The 26625-nt window shown below is 26.6% G+C and overlaps 1 protein-coding gene across 3 annotated transcripts in view; it reads right to left on the minus strand.

Annotated features, from left to right (window-relative positions):
* Positions 1–26625, minus strand: part of how (protein held out wings) — a 183648-nt gene that overhangs the window by 14832 nt on the left and 142191 nt on the right. For all 3 annotated transcript variants that reach the window (XM_075289898.1, XM_075289888.1, XM_075289907.1), the window contains exons 4-7: positions 20005–20121; positions 9868–10008; positions 3282–3384; positions 2707–3015 (exon numbers count right to left, since the gene is read on the minus strand). In XM_075289898.1, the coding sequence (XP_075146013.1) occupies positions 2707–3015; positions 3282–3384; positions 9868–10008; positions 20005–20121 (670 nt within the window). The remainder of the gene's footprint in view (positions 1–2706; positions 3016–3281; positions 3385–9867; positions 10009–20004; positions 20122–26625) is intronic.

The following is a 26625-nucleotide window of genomic DNA, read 5'->3' on the forward strand; positions in this document are numbered from 1 at the left end:
TTAAAATTTTAATTGTGTTTTAAAAAAAATATTCAATTAAAAATTTAATTGATTCAACAAATTTTTTTAATTAAAACAAAAATCAATCTAAAAAATAATAGTATCAATTAATTTTTTAATTGAATCAATTAACTTTTTAATTGACCTTCAATTAATTTTTTAATTGATACTATCATTTCTTTAATTGAAGACATTTCAATTAAAAATTAATTGGATCAATTAATTTCGTGATTGAATCAGAAAAAATTTTTTTTGTGTGTAATAATTCTGCAATCTCTGCAAAATTTCAGGTAAATGGGAGTATAACTTTGGTCCCCGTGGCCATACACAGAAAAAAAAAAATCACGAAAAATTTTCCAATTAAAATTTTAATTGAGTTTGAAAAGATATTCAATTAAAAATTTAATTGAATCAACAAATTTTTTAATTGAAACAAAAATCAATCACAACAATTAATAGTATCAATTAATTTTTTAATTGGATCAATTAATTTTTTAATTGGCATTCAATTAATTTTTTAATTGATACTATCATTTCCGTGATTGAAGACATTTCAATTAAAAAATTAATTGGATCAATAAATTTCGTGATTGAATAAGAAAAAAATTTTTTTGTGTGTATGAGTCTAAATGGGGCGAAAGATACATATTTATATCAGATCAGATCGGTGAAAAATATATATAGCAGCTATAACTAAATCTGAACCGATTTTTTCCAAAATCAATAGCGATTGTCTTTGCCTCAAGAAACGACCCTATGTCAAATTTGAGTACGATCAGACTTAAACTGCGACCTGTACTTTGCACACTAAAATACATGAACAGACAGACGGACGGACAGACAGACAGACATCGCTAATTCGACTCGGAATTTAATTCTAAGACGATCGGTATACTAAGCGGTGGGTCTCAGACTTTTCTTTCTTGGCGTTACATACAAATGCACAAACTTATTATACCCTGTACCACAGTAGTGGTGAAGTGTATAAAAAAAAAGTGACATTCTCCACTTTTAAAATTTGGAACCATGATTTTCGATTTTTTAAATATTTTGTGTCTAAAGGTTTAATTGGCAGCCCGATTAAGTTTCAGGCTCACTTAGACTATTCAGTCCATTGCGATATTTGTGTCTAAAAAATTCTCTTTTTTTGAGATTTTTGTTTGGCTTGAGGCTTGGCTTGACTTTCAGCCAAACAAAAAAAAAAAAAAACAAATAATTTAAAGGCCAACTAAGAAAATTTTATAAAAAGTAGTAAGAACTTGAGATTTCTAGCAATAATGCTATTGTATTGTAATTGTCTTAGGGTTTGATCGACTATGTTACGTTCATGCAGAAAAAAAAATTTAAAAAAAAACAATTTTTTTTCAAAATTTTTGAAACATCGACATTTCCATATTTTTATTTCTTTGGTTAAACAACATGAAAAAATTAAGTTTTTAACTCCTTTGAAGTGTTTCAGTGATTCCTGAAATTATAATCATATTTAAATACATCGTTTCATAATCTGTATAAAAATTTTTTTAATCATTTTCCTGCGAATCAAAGTTATTTTACAACGATCACATAAAAATGTAGATAGTAAAAATGGCACGGAAGTAACACGAAAATAATGACCGATTGATCATTATGATGGGTATACTTGTATTTAACCAAGTGATTTTCAGAAATAGTTTTGTTTATAGTGAGTTTATTATTATGAGTTTGTCTGAGAAACATCTAAAAGTATGCAATACTTTTTTTAATAAAATAATAGGGTGACCCATAACTCAATAGTAATTCGGGGAAAATCCATCAAATCAAGTCTAAAATCGGTCTCTAGTTTCTACTTAAAAAAGAATTGAATTATATATATTTCCTTATAAATCTTCTAATATGAGAACTATTAAATATTTTTTTTTTAAATCTTTTGTTTTAAAAAATGCGTATAGAAAAAATACTTTTATAGGTAATTAAAAATAAAATATATGTTGATATTGAATTGCCAATACCTAAACAGAAAACAAAAACTTTTCACCACTTTGGTCTATTTTGGGATTTATATTAAAAACAAATAATAATAATAATAAATAAAAAATATTGCCTCTAATCCAATAAAAAATCTAAAAATAATAATAAATTGTAGATATTTTTTTTCGTAATAGCAAACAAATAATAATAATCTATAAAAATCTATAAAAAAAAACGAGATAAAAATTTTTGCTCTTAAAAATAATTACTCAATATCTAAATAAAATAATCTTGTATAATAAAAATATTGCATGTGTTGTCCTAGAGGATTTCTTTTTTTTTTAGAAAAAATTAGTTTATGTATGATCAAGTAAGGGTGTTTGTTTGTAAATATATGTGATATATGGGATGTGATGTATGTTTAAGAAAAAAACATATACATATATTAGAATAATATAATGAATTATTGCTCGCTGAAAATTGGTTTAAGAAATTGTTTAGATTCTAAAATAAAATGGAATTCTAAATAATTAATAAAAAAGCTCCTTTTGGAAATTATTGTTGTTGAGGGTTAAATAGAAATGGTAGGAGCGAATAAAATGTAAAATATACTGTATTAAAGCCGATTCAATGAATTTATCGTTTTTTTGGTCAAAATATAAATATTTGATTTTTGTAAAATGATAGAGGATATTGTTTTGTTTGGTTTTTTTTGAATAATATAAAAAAAAAATTTTGCTTATCTGGCAAACAACCCACCGCTATGATCTGCGTATTCCGTCAGCAGAGGATTTCCGGTCAGGGCGGTATTGTAGATATTGTAATCATAGGGGGCAAAGATCATGCCATGGGCGGGATTTTCAAAAGCTGGAGCTGGTGTTGCGGTACCCGATAATATACTCGCCGCCGATGTGGGCACTGTCATGCGCTGTGACAAGATCAAGGGTGCTCCCAAAGGTGCCGCCTGGGGCGCACGCATTTGTGTAGCCAAACCAGGTAAAGTAGGAGCCAAAAGGCGATTATCCGCTGAGGCAGCAGCCACCACACGGCGCCATTCTTCATCACAAACTAATAAAAAAGAAAGAAAACGTATAACCATAATATTAGATTTTTCTCTAGAAATTATTTCCATAAAAAGAAAATAAAAGAATTTGTATATATTGTTTTTGTGTATTTATGGAGAGCTGTTGTTTTTTTTTTAAGTTAAGGTTAATTTTTATTTTTAGGTTAACCGCCTTTTATCATCTTGATTAATAACAAAAAAAAAAAGAAATATTATTCAAAAATGTTTTATTGGTAGTAGAGAGACTAGAGTTTTATTTTCAATGACATACCTTGAGCCATATTTTTCGCTGTGGTGGTATCCCTATATGTGCCATTAATTATAGCTAATTCCATAAGTTGACGTTTCTTAAGTTCATCTTCACCTTCCGCTTGCTGTTCGAGGAGTCATCGTAAAAATTTTCCAATAATAGCCCATGAGTTTGTATAACGTTTGGTTTTCGTTTTTGTTTTTTCGAATCATTGGTTGTTTGAGATGGCATTGTTCGGCATGGCATGGTTGGTGATGTTGTTGGTTAGTACATTTATTTGGTTTGGTTTTTTTTAGATTTGGTTTTAATGCAGTTACCATTTGAGTTTGTTTTTGGTTTTTGGTCAGAAAATAAAATGAAAAGTAAAATTGTAAAAAAAATTAATCAGGGTTAAGTTTCATTAAAAAGTCAATTAAAACAAAGTAGCCAACAAAATGAACACAAGAACAAAAAAAAATATTAAAATTGTAAAATTTATATAAAACAAGCAAAGAGCTTAATACGGTGGGGGAGAGTAAGGAGCACAGTGATTTTCAAAAGAAAATGCTGAGATTTTTCCATTGAAAAATTGGTTCAATGGTCATGATCGATAATGTCTGTCAATAATGTCCTTGAAAGAAAAAAAATGTCTTGTGTTATTAAATACACAAATTTAGAAGTTTTTAGAAATTGTTCTGGGAAATATATTATAATTTTATGGTGGTCTTTTCGAGGTATTATTCATTGATTCAATACCAAGTGGTGAACATATAAAGCATACTTTTAGGAGTCGAATTTAAAATATTGCTCATACCATCAGGGTTGCCATTTTGGACCGATCGGACCAAAATTCGTCCAAAAAATTTTTAACTTTTTAATTTGGTCCGATCATCGGACCATATAGAATTTCGTTGATTTTGGTCAATTTTGGCCAATTTTCGTCAAATCGGTATTTTTTTTTCAAAATTTGACAAATTATGCAAAAATGTTATATAGGAATTTTTTTTTAATTTTATATAAAATAAAATTTTGCGATAAAATACAATAGAAATACAAATTTAACAAATTTTCAATAGAAATAAAAATTTGGCTAAATTTTCTATAGAACTGAAATTTCCTAAAGAACTAAATTTTTAATAAAACTTTCCACAGATATTAAATTTTGACAAAATTTTCTACAGAAATGAAATTTTTACAAAATTTTCTATAGAAGTAAGATTTAAAATTTCTATAGAACTAGAATTTTGACAAAATTTTCTGTAGAAATAAAATTTGAACAAAATTTTTTGTAGAAATAAAAATTTGACAAAATTTTCTATTGAAGTAAAATTTTGACAAAACTTTCTATGGAAATAAAATTTTGGAAAAATTTTCTATAGAAATAAAATGTTGACAAAAATTTCTATAGAAATAAAAATTTTCTATGGAAATAAAATTTTGATAAAATTTTCTGTAGAAATAAAATTTTAACAAAATTTTCTGTAGAAATAAAATTTTAACAAAAATTATCTATTGAAGTAAAATTTGGCAAAATTTTCTATGGAAATACAATTTTGGAAAAATTTTCCGATAAAAATAAAATGTTGACAAAATTTTCTATAGAAATAATATTTTGACAAAAATTTCTATAGAAATAAAATTTTAACAAAATTTTTTGTAGAAATAAAAATTTGACAAAATTTTTGTAGAAATAAAAATTTGACAAAATTTTCTGTTGAAATAAAATTTTGGAAAAATTTTCCATAGAAATAAATTTTGACAACATTTTCTATGGAAATAAAATTTTGATAAAATTTTCTGTAGAAATAAAATTTTAACAAAATTTTTTGTAGTAATAAAAATTTGACAAAATTTTCTGTAGAAATAAAATTTTGGAAAAATTTTCTATAGAAATAAATTTTGACAAAATTTTCTATGGAAATAAAATTTTGATAAAATTTTCTGTAGAAATAAAATGTTAACAAAATTTTTTTGTAGAAATAAAAATTTGACAAAATTTTCTGTAGAAATAGAATTTTGTACAGAAATAAATTTTGACAAAAATGTATATATATATATACAAAATTATGCAAAAATTTTTTATAGGAAGAAATTTTTTAAAAAATTTTATATAGAAATAAAATTTTGCGATAACTATCTATAGAAATAAAAGTTTAACAAATTTTCCATAGAAACAAAATGTTGGCAAAATTTTCTGTAGTACAGAAATTTTGACAAAATTTCCTAAAGAACTAAAATTTTAATAAAATTTTCTATAGAAATGAAGTTTTGACAAAATTTTTTACAGAAATAAAATTTTGATAAAATTTTCGATGGAAATAAAATTTTGATAAAATTTTCGGTAGAAATAAAATGTTGGAAAAATTTTCTACAGAAATAAATTTTAACAAAAATTTATATAGATACAAAATTATGCAAAAATTTGAAGAAAATTTTTTAAAAATTTAATACAGAAATAAAATTTTGCGATAACTATCTATAGAAATAAAAGGTTAACAAATTTTCTATAGAAACAAAATTTTTGCTAAATTTTCTATAGAACAGAAATTTTGACAAAATTTCCTAAAGAACTAAAATTTTAATAAAATTTTGTATAGAAATGAAGTTTTGACAAAATTTTCTACAGAAATAAAATTTTGATAAAATTTTCGATGGAAATAAAATTTTGATAAAATTTTCGATGGAAATAAAATTTTGATAAAATTTTCGATGGAAATAAAATTTTGGAAAAATTTTCTATAGAAATAAAATGTTGACAAAAATTTCTATAGAAATAAAATTTTAATAAAATGTTTTGTAGAAATAAAAATTTGACAAAATTTTCTGTAGAAATAAAATTTTGGAAAAATTTTCTATAGAAATAAATTTTGACAAAATTTTCTATGGAAATAAAATTTTGATAAAATTTTCTGTAGAAATAACATTTTAACTAAATTTTCTGTAGAAATAGAATTTTGTACAGAAATAAATTTTGACAAAAATTTATATATATACAAAATTATGCAAAAATTTTGTATAGGAAGAATTTTTTTAAAAAATTTTATATAGAAATAAAATTTTGCGATAACTATCTATAGAAATAAAAGTTTAACAAATTTTCTATAGAAACAAAATTTTGCTAAATTTTTCTATAGAACTGAAATTTTGACAAAATTTCCTAAAGAACTAAAATTTTAATAAAATTTTCTATAGAAATGAAATTTTGACAAAATTTTCTACAGAAATTAAATTTTTACAAAATTTTCTATAGAAATAGGATTTTGGCTAAAATTTCTATAAAACTGGAATTTTGACAAAAGTTTCTGTAGAAATAAAATTTTAACAAAATTTTCTGTTGAAATAAAAATTTTCTATTGAAGTAAAATTTTTACAAAATTTTCGGAATTTTGACAAAAGTTTCTGTAGAAATAAAATTTTAACAAAATTTTCTGTTGAAATAAAAATTTGACAAAATTTTCTATTGAAGTAAAATTTTTACAAAATTTTCGATGGAAATAAAATTTTAACAAAATTTTCGATGGAAATAAAATTTTGATAAAATTTTCGATGGAAATAAAATTTTAACAAAATTTTCTGTAGAAATAAAAATTTGACAAAATTTTCTATGGAAATAAAATTTGACAAAATTTTCTATGGAAATAAAATTTTGGAAAAATTTGCTATAGAAATAAAATTTTAACAAAATTTTCTGTTGAAATACAAATTTGACAAAATTTCCTATTGAAATAAAATTTTGACAACATTTTCTGTAGAAATAAAATTTTGATAAAATTTTCTATAGAAACAAAATTTTGACAAAATTTTCTATAGAAATAACATTTTGACAAAATTTTGTACAGAAATAAATTTTAACAAAAATTTATATAGATACAAAATTATGTAAAAATTTTGTATAGGAAGAAAATTTTTTAAAAATTTTATATAGAAATAAAATTGTGCGATAACTATCTATAGAAATAAAAGTTTAACAAATTTTCTACAGAAACAAAATTTTGGCTAAATTTTCTATAGAACTGAAATTTTGACAAAATTTCCTAAAGAACTAAAATTTTCTATAGAAATGACATTTTGACAAAATTTTCTATAGAAATTAAATTTTTACAAAATTTCTATAGAAATAAGATTTTGGCTAAAATTTCTATAGAACTGAAAATTTGACAAAATTTTCTATGGAAATAAAATTTTGGAAAAAATTTCTATAGAAATAAAATTTTGGAAAAATTTTCTATAGAAAAAAATTTTGACAAAATTTTCTATGGAAATAAAATTTTGATAAAATTTTCTGTAGAAATAAAATTTTAACAAAATTTTTTGTAGAAATAAAAATTTTACAAAATTTTCTATGGAAATAAAATTTTGTGTAGAAATAAAATTTTAACAAAATTTTCTGTAGAAATAAAAATTTGACAAAATTTTCTATCAAAGTCAAATTTTGGAAAAATTGTCTATAGAAATAAAATTTTGACAAAATTTTCTACAGAAAAAAGATTTTGGCAAAATTACGAATTTTGGTCCAATTTTGGAAAGATGTTGATCCAAAATAAAAATTCATTGTGGCAACGCTGCATACCATTGACATTATATTCAGTGTTGTTCGAAGGGAATATTTTCGACATATTTCCAAGAAGTCTCTTTTTAAATTTATAAGCACCAAAAACTGTCAAGAAAGCAATAACTTTAATTAAAAAAGAGAATTTCCCAAATTCTTCGAGAAATAGTATTTAACTGTGAAAGTATTTAAATGCAAAATTCTTTCTCTAGTTTAATTAAATATATGAACATGTTTTAAGACAAAAGGGCCCAAGTGAAATCCTTTGTAATAAATTTTAATGAAATATAAGGACAATTTTAAAAACATTGATAAAATGTAAAGAAGGACATTTGGCCGATACGACGGCAATGTAATTTGCAATATCTTCTTAAAAGAACTTCCATGGAATTGAAAAAGCCAAACTGCGCACTGGTCCGGGGATGAACCCCGCTGGGATTTGGATTTAATTTATTTTCATTTTTCTGTTTTTTATTGATTTTTTTTTTAAATTTAATTGTTCAAAACCGGTTCAAATCTCACCAGCTGCAATTTTTTTTTAAATATTTTTGTAAAAAATTATTTTTCGTTTTTATTTTGTTATTTTCGCCATATATTTTTGTACAAATATATGTTTTCCATTAAAAATCAACAAAAAATTAAAAATTATCGTAATTTGCAAAACCTTCTCAAAAGAACTTCCATGGAATTGAAAAAGCCAAACGGCGCACTGATCCAAATCCCAGCGGGGATGAAATTATTTTTTTGTTATGTTTATTTTATTTTATTTTATTTTTTTTACTTTTTTATTGATTTTCTTTTTTTTTGTGAAATTCAATTGTTCAAAACTAAAATTTTCACTTGAAATAGCCCAATTGTGTACTTTCTAATACTTGTCCAAAAGGACTGCATCGGAAGTGGAACAAAAATTGATGAGGGATTCCGGTATGCGCTGCGAAATGTTTGTGGAACAACTTCCAATTTGTTTTTGCTGGGTTATAAATACAATTTTCTGCAAAATTTCATGAATGCCAGCAGCACCCTCAAAATACCACACAAGTCATAGGTTGATTAGGGGTATGCAAAAAATTATAAAGCATACTTTTAGGCCAACAAATAAATGCAACTCATTCACAATGAATGTATAACAGAGAAATTCACCATGGTTCTCATTAATCACAAGAGTATAGAAAGCGTATGGCTCAAAGAGACCATTGTTTACAGTAATAGATCTGTTCGCGCACTTTTCCAAGAAAAATCTACATAGCAAGTAATTAAATAACTTTTCAGCAATATTTTTTTTTTAAGCTTAAAATTAAAAACGCGAACTCATGACATGTGCGTTTTTCTCTGTTGGCCATGTTTATGCTTTAAATTTGAACTAACTTTGAAACCGTTTACAATCCAATGTGAAATTATTCAATATGTTAATATTACTCGTAATAGGAAATCCACAAACATTTTTTTGGTACCATAGGACTAATAAAAAATACTTTTGAAATTTTGAATTGTCCAAACATTGATCATGACCATTTCCCATTTCCCATCATCACTAACCACTGTGCTCCTATTGTTATTCATTTTATTAAATTAATGATTTAATATAAAATAATAAAGAGTAAAATTACGGCTTCTTGCTGAGTAGCGGTCAGGCAATCATGGACCAAAATTGTCTGGTCGGTTTTTTCCCTTTTTATTTTTTAGTTGCATTTTTTCTACGTTTGTTTTTTTTTTTTGTCAAAGGTTTCATGATGTTGTTTTATAAATATACATAGTATCTCAATCCTTGCAGCATAAATGTAGGCAATAAACAAACAAACACATAAAACATTGATGAAAGTCGATAAAGAATAGCAAGTTCACAAGAAATGAAAAACTGTTTTGTGTTTAATTCATCAGGTTATTTTGTTGCTGTTGTTGTTTTATTTAGCGCTCTTATTATTTGGTGAGTTAAAAATTTGGGTCACGGGACAAAGAGGTAGGATTGGAGGCGTGGGTGTTTTCTGTTTGAGTTTGCTATATATAACAGCCTGTTCTCTAATACTTAAATTTTCTATTTTGATTGGGGTCTACGGAAGACCTGGTATATTTCAAACTTACCGGTACAAGTAATTTTTGTACTTCTGCTACGGCCTGAGCCAATTTGATTTTGGCACGATTTTCTGTATCTTCAACGGTGATGAGGACGTGTAATTCATCGGATAAATGTTCCCAATTTGGTTTGCCTCTGTTGGCATCCTCCTGTAATAATAAAAATAAGGGGAAAATATAAGCACACATTTTCAAATGAGTTTTCAAAAAAGTCTATGAATATTCAATTTTCTAGGCGACAAAATTTCATTCAGCCTGGCTGAATAAGGGTTTCTATGGGAAAATGTTAATTCAGCCTGGCTGAATAAGGTTTTCTATGGGAAAATGTTAATTCAGCCTGGCTAAATAAGGTTTTATTTTGAAAAAACTTAAATTCAGCCTGGCTGAATAAGGGTTTCTATAGGAAAACTTTAATTCAGCCTGGCTGAAGAAGGTTTTCTATAGGAAAACTTTAATTCAGCCTGGCTGAATAAGGTTTTCTATAGGTAAACTTTAATTCAGCCTGGCTGAATAAGGTTTTCTATAGGAAAACTTTAATTAAGCCTGGCTGAATAAGGTTTTCTATAGGAAAACTTTAATTCAGCAGGGCTGAAGAAGGTTTTATAAATTTTAATTCAGCCTGGTCTTCTATAGGAAGACTTTAGTTCAGCCTGACTGAATAAGGTTTTCTATAGTAAAACTTTAATTCAGCCTGGATGAATAAGGTTTTCTATAGGAAAACTTTAATTCAGCCTGGCGGAATAAGGTTTTCTATAGAAAAACTTTAATTCAGCCTAGCGGAATAAGGTTTTCTATAGGAAAACTTTAATTCAGGCTGGCGGAATAAGGTTTTCTATAGGAAAACTTTAATTTAGCTTGGCTGAATAAGGTTTTCTATAGGAATACTTAAATTCAGCCTGGCTGAATAAGGTTTATTTATAGGAAAACTTAAATTCAGCTTGGTTGAATAAGGGTTTCTATAGGAAAACTTTAATTTAGCCCACCTGAATAAGTTTTTCTATGGGACAACTTTAAATCAACCTGGTTGAATAAGGTTTTCCATAGGAAAACTTTAATTTAGCCTGGCTGAATAAGGTTTTCTACAGGAATACTTAAATTCAGCCTGGCTGAATAAGGTTTATTTATAGGAAAACTTAAATTCAGCGTGGTCGAATAAGGTTTTCCATAGGCAAACTTTAATTCAGCCAGGCTGAATAAGATTTTCTATAGCAAAACTTTGATTTAGCATGGGTGAATAAGGTTTTCTTTAATTCAGCCTGGCTGAATAAAGTTTTTTTGTAGGAAAACTTTAATTCAGCCTGGCGGAATAAGGTTTTCTATAGAAAAACTTTAATGCAGCCTGGCGGAATAAGGTTTTCTATAGGAAAACTTTAATTCAGCCTGGCGGAGTAAGGTTTTCTGTAGAAAAACTTTAATTAGGTCTGGCTGAATAAGGTTTTCTATAGGAAAACTTTAATTCAGAAAACTTTTATTCAGCTTGGCCGAATAAGTTTTTCCACTGAAAAACTTTAATTCAGCTTGGCTGAATAAGGTCTTTCACTGAAAAACTTTAATTCAGCCTGGCTGAATAAGGTTTTCCACTGAAAAACTTTAATTCAGCCTTGTTTAATAAGGTTTTCTATAGGAAAACTTTAATTCAGCCTGGCTGAATAAGGTTTTCTATAGGAAAACTTTAATTATATCATACCCCCAATAATGTAATGTCGAAATCATTAATTTCCTTTTTCTTTGGTAATAATTTAATGAAATGTTTTTTATTTTTTTTTTCATTAATAATTCTGTCAATTTGTATTGGAAATTTGTTGAAACGTATTCACAAATCCGTCAATTTATGATGAATAGATTTCAGATGAGGTCGATCGATTCTCTCGGTAGCGTCATAAAATCATGGCTAGAGAGAGAGTGAGTCAATATAATTAGCAATAAAGAAAATATTTTTAGGTCAATCATATCTCTAAATAATGATAGCAATCTAAATTTTCTTGACATTCTGTTTTCCATTTACGCAAATCTTCGGAAATGACAAGAGAAGCAATTCACTAAAATAGAAATGGAAATCTTAAGGTTTTTATTCAGATGTGAATCATGATTATCGCGATGAGTGTGACTATGACCGAATGCTTTTTTGGATTCAATCTCATAATTTTAATATCATGAGATGCTATTTTGGATAGAAATCATTTCAAATTAATTTTGAGAAAAATATTTTCTACAAATATTTTGGGCGAGCAATACGAAAATCTTAAAGAGCTTTATCGTGGAGGCGACAAGATGATGGCGTCAAAAGTCCATCATAGTTGTAATTTTCTTGCAGTCGGATGGATGCATTTTAATTTTTCATTTCCCCGAAAAATTATTAAATGTGGAAAAACTTGCATTTCTTTAATTAAAGCTGAAGGCAATATTGTTGTCCATCCACCATGTAGTATGTGGCCGTCCTCCTTCTGTCCATTTGTTGGCCAGCCCAAGTCCATCATCTGAGAATGAGGCATTTTCATTACGCTGTTGCTGAATGAAACAACGCATTTCACCCACCCACCACACTTCACATCTCATAAATTGGCTTGTTTGGATTTTAAGTTTGTCATACGGATGCTATAATTTTTGTTTATTCGATGTCTTTTTTGCGTTTTTTTTTTTCTTACTTTTCTTTTTCTTTTGGTCCCAATGGACTTATTCACTTACTAACTCATCATAGGAATTGTTGATTTAAAATGAATGACTGAAATGATTCTGCTCTAGAAATCTCACTTGCAATGCATTTTTCATGTATCACTCGTTCCTCCTACCACACACACACATACACCTATTTAACAAAATAATAATCGCCTGCTTAAATTTAATTTTTACTCAACATAAAAATAATGGAACAGTTCATTGCAATTACTTTGTTGTTCACCAAGTGCAAAAATATGTGGCATATCGTCTACACATCCCTCGATTGTACAACAATGTTTCACAAAATTTTATATTTAAAATGAATATTGGTGCTTATTATTTGCACATTATTAAATTTTTGTCGAGAATTTTGGATTGTATATAAAATTTTCTTACGTGTGATTAACTGATTTATGCTATTCAGCCAGGCTAAATTAAAGTTTTCCTATAGAAAACCTTAACCAACTATGCTGAAATTAGGGTTTTCTATAGAAAACCTTATTCAGCCAGGCTGAATTTAAGTTTTCCTATAGAAAACCTTATTCGGCCATGCTAAATCAAAGTTTTCCTATAGAAAACCTTATTCAGCCGTTCTGAGTTAACGTTTTCCTATAGAAAACCTCATTCAGCGTGGCTGAATACAAGTTTTATTATAGAAAATTTTAATCAGCCAGGCTGAATTAAAATTTTCCTACGAAAGACCTTATTCAGCCAAGCTGAATTAAAGTTTTCCCCGAGAAAACCTTATTCAGCTGGGCTTAATTATAGTTTTTCTATAGAAAACCTAATTCAGCCTGGCTGAATTAAAGTTTTCCTATAGAAAACCTTAATCAGCCAGGCTGAATTAAAGTTTTCCTATAGAAAACCTTATTCAGCAAGGCTGAATTAAAGTTTTCCTATAAAAAAACCTTATTCAGCAAGGCTGAATTAAAGTTTTCTTATAGAATACCATATTCAGCCTGACTGAATAAAAATTTTACTTTAGAAAACCTTCTTCACCCAAACTGAATTAAAGTTTTCCTATAGAATACCTTATTCAGCCAAACTGAATTAAAGTCTTCTTACAGAAAATCTTAATTCAGCCTGTCGGAAATATATTTTTTTTCCTTATTTAATTTTTATTGGATACATCTTCCTAAAATAGATTTTATAACACCTTCTAATTAACCACTTTCCTTATGGCTAGCATCTGGCATCGTTGTGTATTTTAGTGGGAGAAATTTACTTTTATTACAGGCAATCTTTGGTGTGACCAAAAGCCAAAATATGAAAATAATCGTTTGTTTTATTTTTATATTTTATATTCTTTTGTGTGTTTTTGCGCGTCTACAACACCAACGTCAACAAAATGTCAGAGTAGTATTCATCGGAGAGACAAGAAAAATATTTGGGTAAATTGCATTTCTATGGCCTATGAAAGCTTGATGTACGGATATATTATGAATGTTTGGATTTGTCACAAATAGGTTCATTATAGAAAATGGGGAGGGAATTGCCTTTATGTGTTGCGGCCACTTGCGATTTCTAAAAGGCTTTATAGAATTTTCATTATTTTTAGAAAAAAAAAAATAGGAAAAATAAATTTGAAATGCCTATTCATCCTACTTTGCAGACTAATGAGTAGGCGGAGTGCATTATTTTGAGCTAATGAAAATGGTGTTGTGGTATTTACATATATAATATTTTATAATTTTATTTTTTATATAACAGCAAATGTTTTTGAGGAGCCTTTTCGTCTTACTATATTGAGCACTGTCAAGTTTGTATCAATTGTCTCAAAATCCCCTCGATTGCATGAGAAATTGTTATTCATAGGTACATATGTAAATATAACGGTATTAAAATCGTGTTAGCTTCTCAGAGACATTTAGTGTTAGCTTCTCAGAGACATTTATGTTTACGAGCTTAGTGGCAACAACATCCGTTTCAGTCATTTATGTGCGTGTATTTCCTTTAGTGGCACGTCACGTTCAACACGCATGGGCACAAACTGTTATACCAGCATTATTAACACTTGTTGCTGATACTCTCTAATACATCGATTGTCTGGCTTTGGTCAAACATTTCTTCACAAAAAGAGCTTAACACAATAAGGCAATATGGAGGTGTTATGGGAAGCCAAACGCCAGTTCCTATTGTCTTTAGTTTTTATACCCTTCACCACTACTGTGGTACAGGGTATAATAAGTTTGTGCATTTGTATGTAACGCCAAGAAGGAGTAATCATAGACCAACCTTTTAGTATACGGATCGGCTTAGAATTAAATTCTGAGTCGATTTAGCGATGTCCGTCTGTCTGTCTGTCCGTCTGTCTGTCCGTCTGTCTGTCTGTCTGTCTGTCTGTCTGTTGATGTATTTTTGTGTGCAAAGTACAGCTCGCAGTTTTAGTCCGATTGTCCTAAAATTTGGTATAGGGTCCTGTTTCGGCTCAAAGACGATCCCTATTGATTTTGGAAAAAATCGGTTCAGATTTAGATATAGCTGCCATATATATTTTTCACCGATCTGGTCATAATTGGCGTGTATATCAACCGATCTTCCTCAAATTCCGTACATCCGAATATTTTATGAGTCTCGAAAAACTTGCAAAATATCAGCCAAATCGGTTCAGATTTAGATATAGCTCCCATATATAGCTTTCGCCCGATTTACACTCATTTGCCCACAGAGGCCAATTTTTTGCTCCGATTTAGTTGAAATTCTGCACAGGGAGTAGAATTAGCGTTGTAACTATGCGTGCCAAATTTGCTTGAAATCGGTTCAGATTTGGATACATCTCCCATATAAAGCTTTCGCCCGATTTACACTCATATGACCACAGAGGCCAATTTTTAACTCCGATTTAGTTGAAATTTTGCACAGGGTATAGAATTAGCATTGTAACTATGCGTGCCAAATTTGGTTGTAATCGGTTCAGATTTAGATATAGCTCCCATATATATGTTTTTCTGATTTCGACAAAAATGGTCAAAATACCAACATTTTCCTTGTAAAATCGCCACTGCTTAGTCGAAAAGTTGTAAAAATGAATATAATTTTCCTAAACTTCTAATACATATATATCGAGCGATAAATCATAAATAAACTTTTTCGAAGTTTCCTTAAAATTGCTTCAGATTTAAACGTTTCCCATATTTTTTTTTACTAACATTGTGTTCCACCCTAGTGCATTAGCCGACTTAAATTTTGAGTCTATAGATTTTGTAGAAGTCTATCAAATTCTTCCAGATCGAGTGATATTTAAATGTATGTATTTGGGACAGACCTTTATATATAGCCCCCAACACATTTGACGGATGTGATATGGTATCGAAAATTTAGATCTACAAAGTGGTGCAGGGTATAATATAGTCGGCCCCGCCCGACTTTAGACTTTGCTTACTGGTTTTTTTATAGAAAACATTTTCAAGAAAGTGCAATAGCTTCCTCAACCCCTCCGCCATGATTATAGGCCCAAAATGTACTACCCATTGCCTTCTACTTCTGGCTATGTACTGTATTGCTCTTGTCGCTTTTGTTTGTTGCTGTTACCACTTGTGTTCCATGTCGTTCGTCTTTCACAGCAACAGCAGCAAAATTGACAACATCATCGTTGAATCGTTACAAAAAGAAATCAAGTAAAAGTTATTGGCAATCGTACAAAAAAATGTGTCACATTATTTTTGTGTACAAGTATTGTAATTTTTTTTTTTTTTTGGTTTTTCGTACGCATTATATAGTCGATGATGGGCATCGAATGCAATACGCATGGATATGCCACCGTTAAGTACATCTAGATATGAGGTACAAAACAATTTGTGTACACAGTAATAATATATTAGGAGACAAATTAAATATGGTGCCAGTATTTATCGAACTGAAAAAAATAGTATTTAGTAAATTAGTTTAATTTACTTAAGATTTAGTTAAAATGAATTAAAATCTAAATAGTTATGCAGTTGTTGTAATTGTTCATCTAGTTTAAGTGGCTGTTGTTTGATTGGTTCGTTTATTTGACTTTTGTTCAACTGGTATGGAGAAAACAGTTTGAAAGGGATTTGGAACATCATTGATATCAAGAGAAAGAGAAACGTTGAAACAATCACTATAATATGAATGCATTTTGGATAATAGTTATAACAGGTAGTTGATAGTTGTGTGGAGGGGGTTTGGGCGTTTGTTTACTCTCTTTTATCAAGAGAGTGAGTTAATTCTGATATCAATAGAGTAAGTTAAATTAATCACAATAATAGGATTTTATTTGTATATGCGAATAATGGTTACAATAGATAGTTCATGGAAGCGAAGAGAGTGAGTAAATTTTGATATCAAGAGAGTGAGTTAATTCTGATATCAAGAGAGTGAGTTAAAATAATCACAATAATAGGATTTTATTTGTATAGCTGAATAATGGTTACAATAGATAATTCATGGAAGTGTGGAGGTGGGTTGGCTGTTTGTTTTTTTCCCGAGCTCGTTTTTATCAAAAATTATTAATTGGAAAAGTCTAAATACAGTTTGTTTTTCTTTAAAAATTAGTATATAGCCGGAATTGTTTTTAATAAAGATGTTAATAATAGCAATTTTGCAATTAATAATCCCTTATTTGCATGACATTGCGTATATTCCATGTTAGTTTTTCTATCTGACACTAATCTTTTGTCTATTTTACCGTTATCTTCTTGTCTTTCTCACTGTTATGAAGTTAGAGGTTCTCTTCGATAAGCATTTTCGTTAGAATGGAATGGAAATTGGTTTTTTTGATACCATTAATAAAAAAATAATATATTCAAACGGTAGTTATAACTTTCCAAAAAATTTTGTTTCGAAAATTACATCATGGGATTATTTAAGGAAATATTGGGAAATAAATAAATTATTGTAACTGTTATTTCTGAAAATATTGTGATCCATTAAATTTTATTTCGATATAAATTATGAATTTGAAAATTGAGTTATATGGGAATTAAATTATAAAAATTGTCACTTAACATCTTCGTGTATATATTTCTAAGAATAATTCTACTTTTACCTAATATTTTATCAATGAAAATATAGATATTGTACACTAAAAAAAAGTTGAAACCTCTAGGGTACTAAAGCCAATTTAACTCGGTTTTGTTTCATGAAAAATATTATAAGAAAGTTTCCCTGACTTGTTGTTGTTAAAAGAACAAAATAGTTCAAAATTTCTTAATGTTTGTGAATGTTACCAAAATTTGCCCATTTTGATTAGATGCACGTGAGTAAGATCTTTCACGACGGAAAGATCTTACTCACGCATACTCACGCACGATATTGTTTGGAAGGACTCACGCTCAAGCACACTCACCAAAAGAAAATTTGTACTCACGCACACTCACTCACGAAAAATACCGTGACTCACGAAAAATACCGTGACTCACGAAAATATCGTGACTCACGAAAATTGTCGTAACTCACGCACAATTTTTTGAGTAATTTACCTTAGCGACGTGTCTGAACACATGAGCATTATTAAAGTCGAGACCGTTATTACACTCTTAACATCCCAGGTGTCATTAAAATTGTAAATGAATTTAACAATTAAGAGTTTTATATTGGTGAGCGGGATTATTTTCGTGAGCGTAAATCTTTACTCACGCTCACTCACGAAGATAATATTTTCGTGACACGCTCACGCACGACGTTTTGGTTTTTTAATCACGCACACTCACGTCGTTGCCATGAATTTTCGTGAGTCACGACAATTTCGTGTCACGTGCACACCTCTAATCTTGACTTAGTATGACACTATAGACATTTTAACAGTTTTGACCTCGAAGTTTTTCCTTCAAATTACGAACAAGTGAAAAAAAAAAAATATTATGTCTAGTTTTCTTGATTGAACTTCTCGATTGTCAGCATCAGATCTGCTCTGACAAACAAAATTTTGCCAGATTGAAATCGCTTTTATTTGAGAAATTCCATACATTTATTCCAAATGTTCCAAAAAAAAAAAATGATTTAGGTGGCAATATACTTAAGAATTGATTAGTACCAATCAAAGCCACATCCGAAATTTATTTGAGTAACTCCTATTATTTTCAATCATGCCCAGATCAGAAAAAGCGAAAAAATGTGTCAGTTACAAAGATTAATTTTCTGATATTTCATTTTGATTTTTGATTCAAAGTATATCCCAATATGAATATGTATTGTTATATACTCTCTCTCTTTCTTTTCATTATCTGGCCCAGATTTATTTTATCCACAAAATTAATGAAGCGTTGGCAACACCGACATCTGTTACAAACAAATATAGTTATCATATTGTGAATGAATTTCATTGTAAATCTCACGAATATAGGAATATGTAATCAGCACAACTTCAAAGCAATCCAATGTGACAAAATGAGAAAATCAGAACTCTAAATTACTTGTAAGTTGGATGCTTTATCTTAACCTGAACCTATGGGCGACAGAGATTAGAATATTTTTACTATTTAAGCTACTGTGAGAAAATTATAGAGTTTGCTTTAGTTTTGTGGCAGTTATTTGCATGTGTATGGTATATGCTTATGTGTTAGGTTTTTCTTATGATTGTATTACAGTTTGAGAGAAAATTGATTGACAATTATAATATTGTACTTTAGAAGAGTGAACGAAGGAAATAAACACGAGGGATGAAACAGTGAGGTGGTGTTTGGTGTTTTTGGGTTTAAAAAAAATCAGATCTGTGGGTGACACAGATCAGAATATTTTCACTATAAGCAAAAGCTACTATGAAAAAATTATAGAGTTTAAGTTTTCTTTAGTATGAGTGAGAGTTATTTGCATATCTATATGTTTATCTGTTGGGTTTTTCTTTGCATTACATTGCCAGAGCGATTGGGAGAAAATTTATAGGGAGAGAGTAAGTTGAGACTTTGACAAATATAAGATTATATTTTAGAAGAGTGAACGAAGGAATGGTGGTGGGGTTTGGTTTCTTAGGTTAATAAAATATTTAAATATTTTTACAAATTTATTACGTTAGCCCTGGCTGGAAGTATTTATATCAAATTTGAATCGATCTGCACTAGAATTGATCTTTAATTCTCCTTAACAAACAATATGGGACAAATATCGTCCATACATACATGGACATTTTCTTAGGAACAATGAAAACATTAAAAGTTGTCATCACAATTACAATTTGTATAGTAAAAATTATTTACCATCAAATGCAAAATACTCGCCCCCTCAATCAATGGGAACATTTATGTTTGCAATTATAATGCTAGAATTTCTAGCAAAATATTTTTTGAATATTGCACAACATAGAAATATTTCTACTATTTTTTCGGATGACTAAATTTTATGGGCCATAAAATTTATTGTGTTTCCCTCAGTTGGAAAGTGTAGTAGTGTGTCGATTAAGATTTTTGTGACAAATAACAAGACAATCAACACAAAAACAAAAATTGCTCAAAAATAATATCTAATAATAAAAAAATTAAATTGACTAGAAATAAACGAATGATGGCAAAAAATGCAGCAATGACTTACCTTCTTTTTGTCTCTCATTGAACCTTTGCCTCGGACCATAATTTTGCAGCCAGTCTCTTGTTCCAATTGTTTGGCTGTCATGCCGCGAGGACCCAAAATTCGACCAACGAAATTGAACTGAAATTATGAAAAAAATACAATAAATAAAAATAAATACGTTTTGAAAACTAAACTAAAATGTCAAAAGAAGTTTAGATTACAATGATGATTTATATGCCATATATGATGCTAGTGGCTACCAGAATAGATAGACAGATAGATAGATACACGCGAAAAAGTAATCATTCAAGAATTTACAGGTAGTTAACAATTTTCAGTATATTTTAAAGATACTTCATAATATAATTATAATAAAAATGTATTATTTAAGCCTATAGCCTAAAATCCTAGTTGCTTATTTTGTTATACATTTTTTAATAAATAAGTAATGTATTATTAAAAAAACTAAATACATATAATGAAATAAAAGAACACAAGATTGAAATAAATTAAAATTTTATAAAAAAAACTGTATAATGAAATAAACAAATAAAATTATAAAAAAAGAATATAACAAATTTAACCAAAAAAATTAAAATTGAAATAATATATAAAAAAATACTTTTTTATGTAATTGTATTTTATTTTGATTTTAAAATAAAAATAAAATAAATTTGAAATGAAATTCATTGGATATACAAATATTGTTCAATAGTTGGAACTAGAGAACTATTCACTCACATAAAAAGAAGAAAAACTTCATATCTCGGCCATTTAATGCGAAACCCAAAATACCGTACCCTACACACAAAAAAAAAATTCTGATTCAATTACGAAATTAATTGATCCAATTAATTTTTTAATTGAAACGTCTTCAATCACAGAAATGATATCAATTAAAAAATTAATTGAAGGTCAATTAAAAAATTAATTGATCCAATTAAAAAATTAATTGATAATATTAATTTTTGTGATTGATTTTTGTTTCAATTAAAAAATTTGTTGATTCAATTAAATTTGTAATTGAATATTTTTTAAAACTCAAGTAAAATTTTAATTGGAAAATTTTTCGTGAAATTTTTTTCTGTGTAGACAATTTTACAAGCCAATATAGAAGGAAAACGTAGCAGAGGAAGACAAGAGATGACATGGATTCAAAATATTCAACAATGGACAGAATTCCGAAATGGAGAAAATTTAATAAGTGTAGCTAGAAACATAGAATTATTTTTTTTTTGTCATAATATATAAAAAGGAAACTCTACATGAAATGTAATATGGTCGCTAACATTCGAATATCGAATATGCAATAAAGAAGAAGAAGTTCGTAATAGTTATTTGGAACAAAACAATATTAAAAATACATATTCTACCAAAAATTTAAATGAAATTAAATTAAAAAAAAAACTCAATTATTATATGTATTTATAATTTTTTTGTTTGAAAAATAAAGCTAATGTCAGAAGATTACAAATAAACTATTTTAGAAATTAAATTAATTGGATATAATATTTTATTATTAAACATTTCACACACCAATTTTTTTTTTTTTTTTTTTTTGGATTAAGTATTGAAATTAATTAATCGAATTATTTTTTTAATTGATTCAATCAAACATTTAATTGATGTTCATTGTAAAAATCAATTGACTTTTTAATTGATTCAATAAACAAATTTCAGCTTCAATAAACTTTTTAATTGGAAATATTTTAGTGATTTTTTTTCCTGTGTTGTTAATAGTTTAACAACAAAAATATATCTGTTTTGAAAAATAAACTGTAGTATCCAAAGAATACAAATAAATTAAAAATAAAATTGTAAAACAATATTTAAAATACATATATTAAATTCAAAAAATTTAATTGAATTACAATAAAATAGAAATTAAAAAATTATTGTGTACACACAAAAAAAAAATTTCTGATTCAATCACGAAATTAATTGATCCAATTAATTTTTAATTGAAATGTCTTCAATCACAGAAAGGATAGTATCAATTAAAAAATTAATTGAAGGTCAATTAAAAAGTTAATTGATCCAATTAAAAAATTAATTGATACTATTATTTTTGTGATTGATTTTTGTTTCAATTAAAAAAATTGTTGAATCAATTAAATTTTTAATTGAATATTTTTTAAAACTCAATTAAAATTTTAATTGGAAAAATTTTCGTGAAATTTTTTTGTGTGTATATGTACTTTTATTTATTTATTTATAAAAAACAAACTATAATGTCAGAAAAATACAAATATAACCTATAAACAAAATTAATTGGCTATAGAAATATTAATTGTAGTTTTTGCTAATGGAACAACGTAATATAAAAAATAAAAAAATATTATAAAATAAAAACAGACTTGTATATAAAAAAATCCAAAGTAATTGGTTATAAAAATATTAATTTTAGTGTTTGTAATATAAAAAATATTATACGATAAAATCAAAACTGTATATAAAAATCCAACAAACAAAAATTTAATTGAAGAAATTTAAAGTTATATACATCGTGAAAAATAAACTATGTCAAAAAAAAAATACAATTATTATTTATTTATTTATTAAACTTATAGTAAATATAAAAATAATAGAGAAAAATCTAGCATTAGCTACTTAGGCTATCAGCTAAAAAAAAATACAAATATAATCCAATTATTTTTATATATCCAATTATTTTTTGTATTAAAAATTCAAATATAATACAAAAAATAATTGGATATAAAAATATTGATTTTGGTTTACAGTTTTTGGGACTAAGTTGTAGTGCTATTAAATTATTTTTCAGTGTATATAGAACCTTACTGTTGATCAAACTTCTTATTCGAATTCCATATACATTTTTTTTTTGTTTTGCTAAGATGCAAAAAAAAAACAAACAAAAAATCAACCAAATGGCACTAGCAAAAATATTCCAAGGTTTTCTCTCCTAATAGGTCTTGACTCAAATTCTCCACTATAGCCTTTAGAGATTTCAAAGGTAACATTGTCAAATTAACCTGTCAAAACTTGTGCTGTTTATATCTCCAATCATTATAAACGAGCTTCAATTTGCGTTGTCTTCACCAATTCAGCAAAAAACCAACAACAATAACCACAAAAATGATTAGATTTCAGTAAAATACTCAAACGATAAATGCTTCTGATTGCATCCGAATGGAATGAAACAGAGACGACAGTTGGTAGAACATTTGTTTGTCATAAACCAACCAACCAAGCAGCCAATAATGAATGACGAATGATTAAGAGAGAAGACTACGAAGAAAAAAACAAAACAACAACAAAATCGCATTAAAAACAATCAACACTGTGAACCCAGAGGGCAAAACGCCTTAAATTGACACGTTAGACTAACAACAACAACAACAAACCCACCAATAAAAATTAAACTGAAACACAACAACCTAAAGATCAGTAAGTACTCACTCACCCACAATCATGTATGGCTATGATGCCACTGCACCACCTCTAGCCTATGGAAAATATTTACAAATTTGAAAACAACTTTGATTTTAAACCGGTCCGGTTATTAAAGAAATTAAAAAAAGAATGACGTTACTCTATAATTTGTCTTCTTTAGAAAATTCCTACAACTCTCCTCCCCCATAATAAGAAGAGTATGCGGTGTCACTGAGTGTGTGTGTGTAACGTCTTTAACCTTTTGATATCCAACACGCACATATGATGCCATCATAATTGCCCACTATTCTCCGATTTGCATTACAACACGATCTTCACTACTTCTCGTACCAACTAACGTAGCATAATCTCCAAGACCTACTCTCGTTATTATCCAAAATACACTTTATAGCAGCTATTGCATAAACGACACAGTGAAGTGATTAGTTTTAGGCAGGCAGTCAGACCGATGAATGTATAGCGTGATGGAATTTTGTGCTTGAGCAAATGATGAGAGTGAAGAATTAATATCAAGATTAATATTATTTCATTTTTATTTGCAAAAAACCAAAAAATTAACTATGCAGAAATTTATACGATTTTGTTTACATTGAGATTTAATCGTAAGAGGGGTTAAATAATTGTCATGGTTACATGTATGAAAAATATTTAAAACAAATATATAGCTAATTGTTTTATTGAGATTACGAAAAGAAATGCATAAAACATACACAGCAAAAAATAATTTATGGTTTCAATTACGAAAACAATTGATCCAATTAAAAAATTAATGAATACAATTACTCAATATGATTAATTGTTGTGGTAATTAAAACGAAATTTCACGTTTATAAATAAAATTTTGACAAAATTTGTAATAGAAATAAAATTTTGACTAAATTTGTTACAGAAATAAACTTTTGACAAAATTTTCTATAGAAATAAAATTTTGACAAAATTTTCTATAGAAATAAAATTTTGACAAAATATTCTATAGAAATAAAATTTTGACAAAATATTCTATAGAAATAAAATTTTGACAAAATTTTCTATAGAAATAAAATTTGGACAAAATTTTCTATAGAAACAAAATTTTCTATAGAAACAAAATTTTTGATAAAATTTTCTATAGAAATAAAATTTTGACAAAATTTTCTATAGAAATAAAAATTTTGCCGAATATTTCTATGGAAATAAAATTTTGACAAAATTTTCTATAGAAATAAAATTTTGACAAAATTTTCTATAGAAATAAAATTTTGCCAAAATTTTCTATAGAAATAAACTTTTGCCAAATTTTTCTATAGAAATAAAATTTTGATAAAATTTTCTATAGAAATAAAATGTTGACAAAATTTTCGATAGAAATAAAATTTTGACAACATTTTCTATAGAAATAAAATTTTGACAAAATTTTCTATAGAAATAAAATTTAGACCAAATTTTCTATAGAAATAAAATTTTGCCGGATTTTTCTATGGAAATAAAATTTTAACAAAATTTTCTATGGAAATAAAATTTTCTATAGAAATAAAATTTGGACAAAATTTTCTATAGAAATTAAAATTTTGACAAAATTTTCTATAGAAATAAAATTTGGCAAAATTTTGATAAAATTTTCTATATAAATAAAATTAAGACACAATTTTCTATAGAAATCGAATTTGGACAAAATTTTCTATAGAAATAAAATTTTGCCGAATTTTTCCATGAAAATAAACTTTTGACAAAATTTTCTATAGAAATAAAATTTTGACAAAATTTTCTATAGAAATAAAATTTTGACAAAATTTTCTATAGAAATAAAATTTTGACAAAATTTTCTATAGAAATAAAATTTTGACAAAATTTTCTATAGAAATAAACTTTTGACAAAATTTTCTATAGAAATAAATTTTTAACAAAATTTTCTATAAAAATAAAATTTTGACACAATTTTCTATAGAAATAAAATTTTGACAAAATTTTCTATCTAAATAAAAATTTTGACACGATTTTCTATCTAAATAAAAATTTTGCCGAATTTTTCTATGGAAATAAAATTTTAAAAAATTTTCTATAGAAATAAAATTTTGACAAAATTTTCTATAGAAGTAAAATTTTGACAAAATTTTCTATAGAAAAAGAATTTTGACAAAATTTTCTATAGAAATAGAATTTGGACAAAATTTTGGCAAAATTTGCTATTGAAATAAAACTTTGACAAAATTTTCTATAAAAATAGAATTTTGACAAAATTTTCTATAGAAATAGAATTTGGACAAAATTTTCTATTGAAATAAAACTTTGACAAAATTTTCTATAGAAACAAAATTTTGACAAAATTTTCTATAGAAATAAAATTTTGACAAAATTTTCTATAGAAATAAAATTTTGACAAACTTTTCTATCTAAATAAAAATTTTGCCGAATTTTTCTATGGAAATAAAATTTTAACAATATTTTCTATAGAAAAAACTGTATGACAAAATTTTCTATAGAAATAGAATTTGGACAAAATTTTGGCAAAATTTTCTATAGAAATAAAACTTTGACAAAATTTTCTATAGAAATAATAAATTGAAATAAAATTTTGACAATATTTTCTATAGAAATAACATTTTGACAAAATTTTCTATAGAAATAAAATTTTGACAAAATTTTCTATCTAAATAAAAATTTTGCCGAATTTTTCTATGGAAATAAAATTTTAACAAAATTTTCTATAGAAATAAAATTTTAACAAACTTTTCTACAGAAATAAAATTTTGACAAAATTTTCTATAAAAATTAAATTTTGACAAAATTTTCTATAGAAATAGAATTTGGACAAAATTTTGGCAACATTTTCTATAGAAATAAAATTTTGACAAAATTTTCTATAGAAATAAAGTTTTTGACAATTTTTTCTATAGAAATAAAAATTTGACAAAATTTTCTATAGAAATAACATTTTGACAAAATTTTCTATAGAAATAACATTTTAACAATTTTTTCTATAGAAATAAAAATTTGACAAAATTTTATATAGAAATAACATTTTAACAAAGACAGAAATAAATTTTTGGCACAATTTTCTATAGAAAAAAATTTTTGACAAATTTTCTACAGAAATAAAATTGTGACAAAATTTTCTAAAGAAATAAAATTGTCACAAAATTTTCTATAGAAATAAGATTTTGACAAAATTTTTTATAAAAATTAAATTTTTACAAAACTTTTTTTAAGAAATAAAATTTGGCAAAATAAGCCTTGTTGGTGTGCTAGTTT

The sequence above is a fragment of the Haematobia irritans genome, chromosome 1 (genome assembly GCF_050003625.1).
Source record: "Haematobia irritans isolate KBUSLIRL chromosome 1, ASM5000362v1, whole genome shotgun sequence".
In the NCBI taxonomy this organism is placed as follows: Eukaryota; Metazoa; Arthropoda; class Insecta; order Diptera; family Muscidae; genus Haematobia; species Haematobia irritans.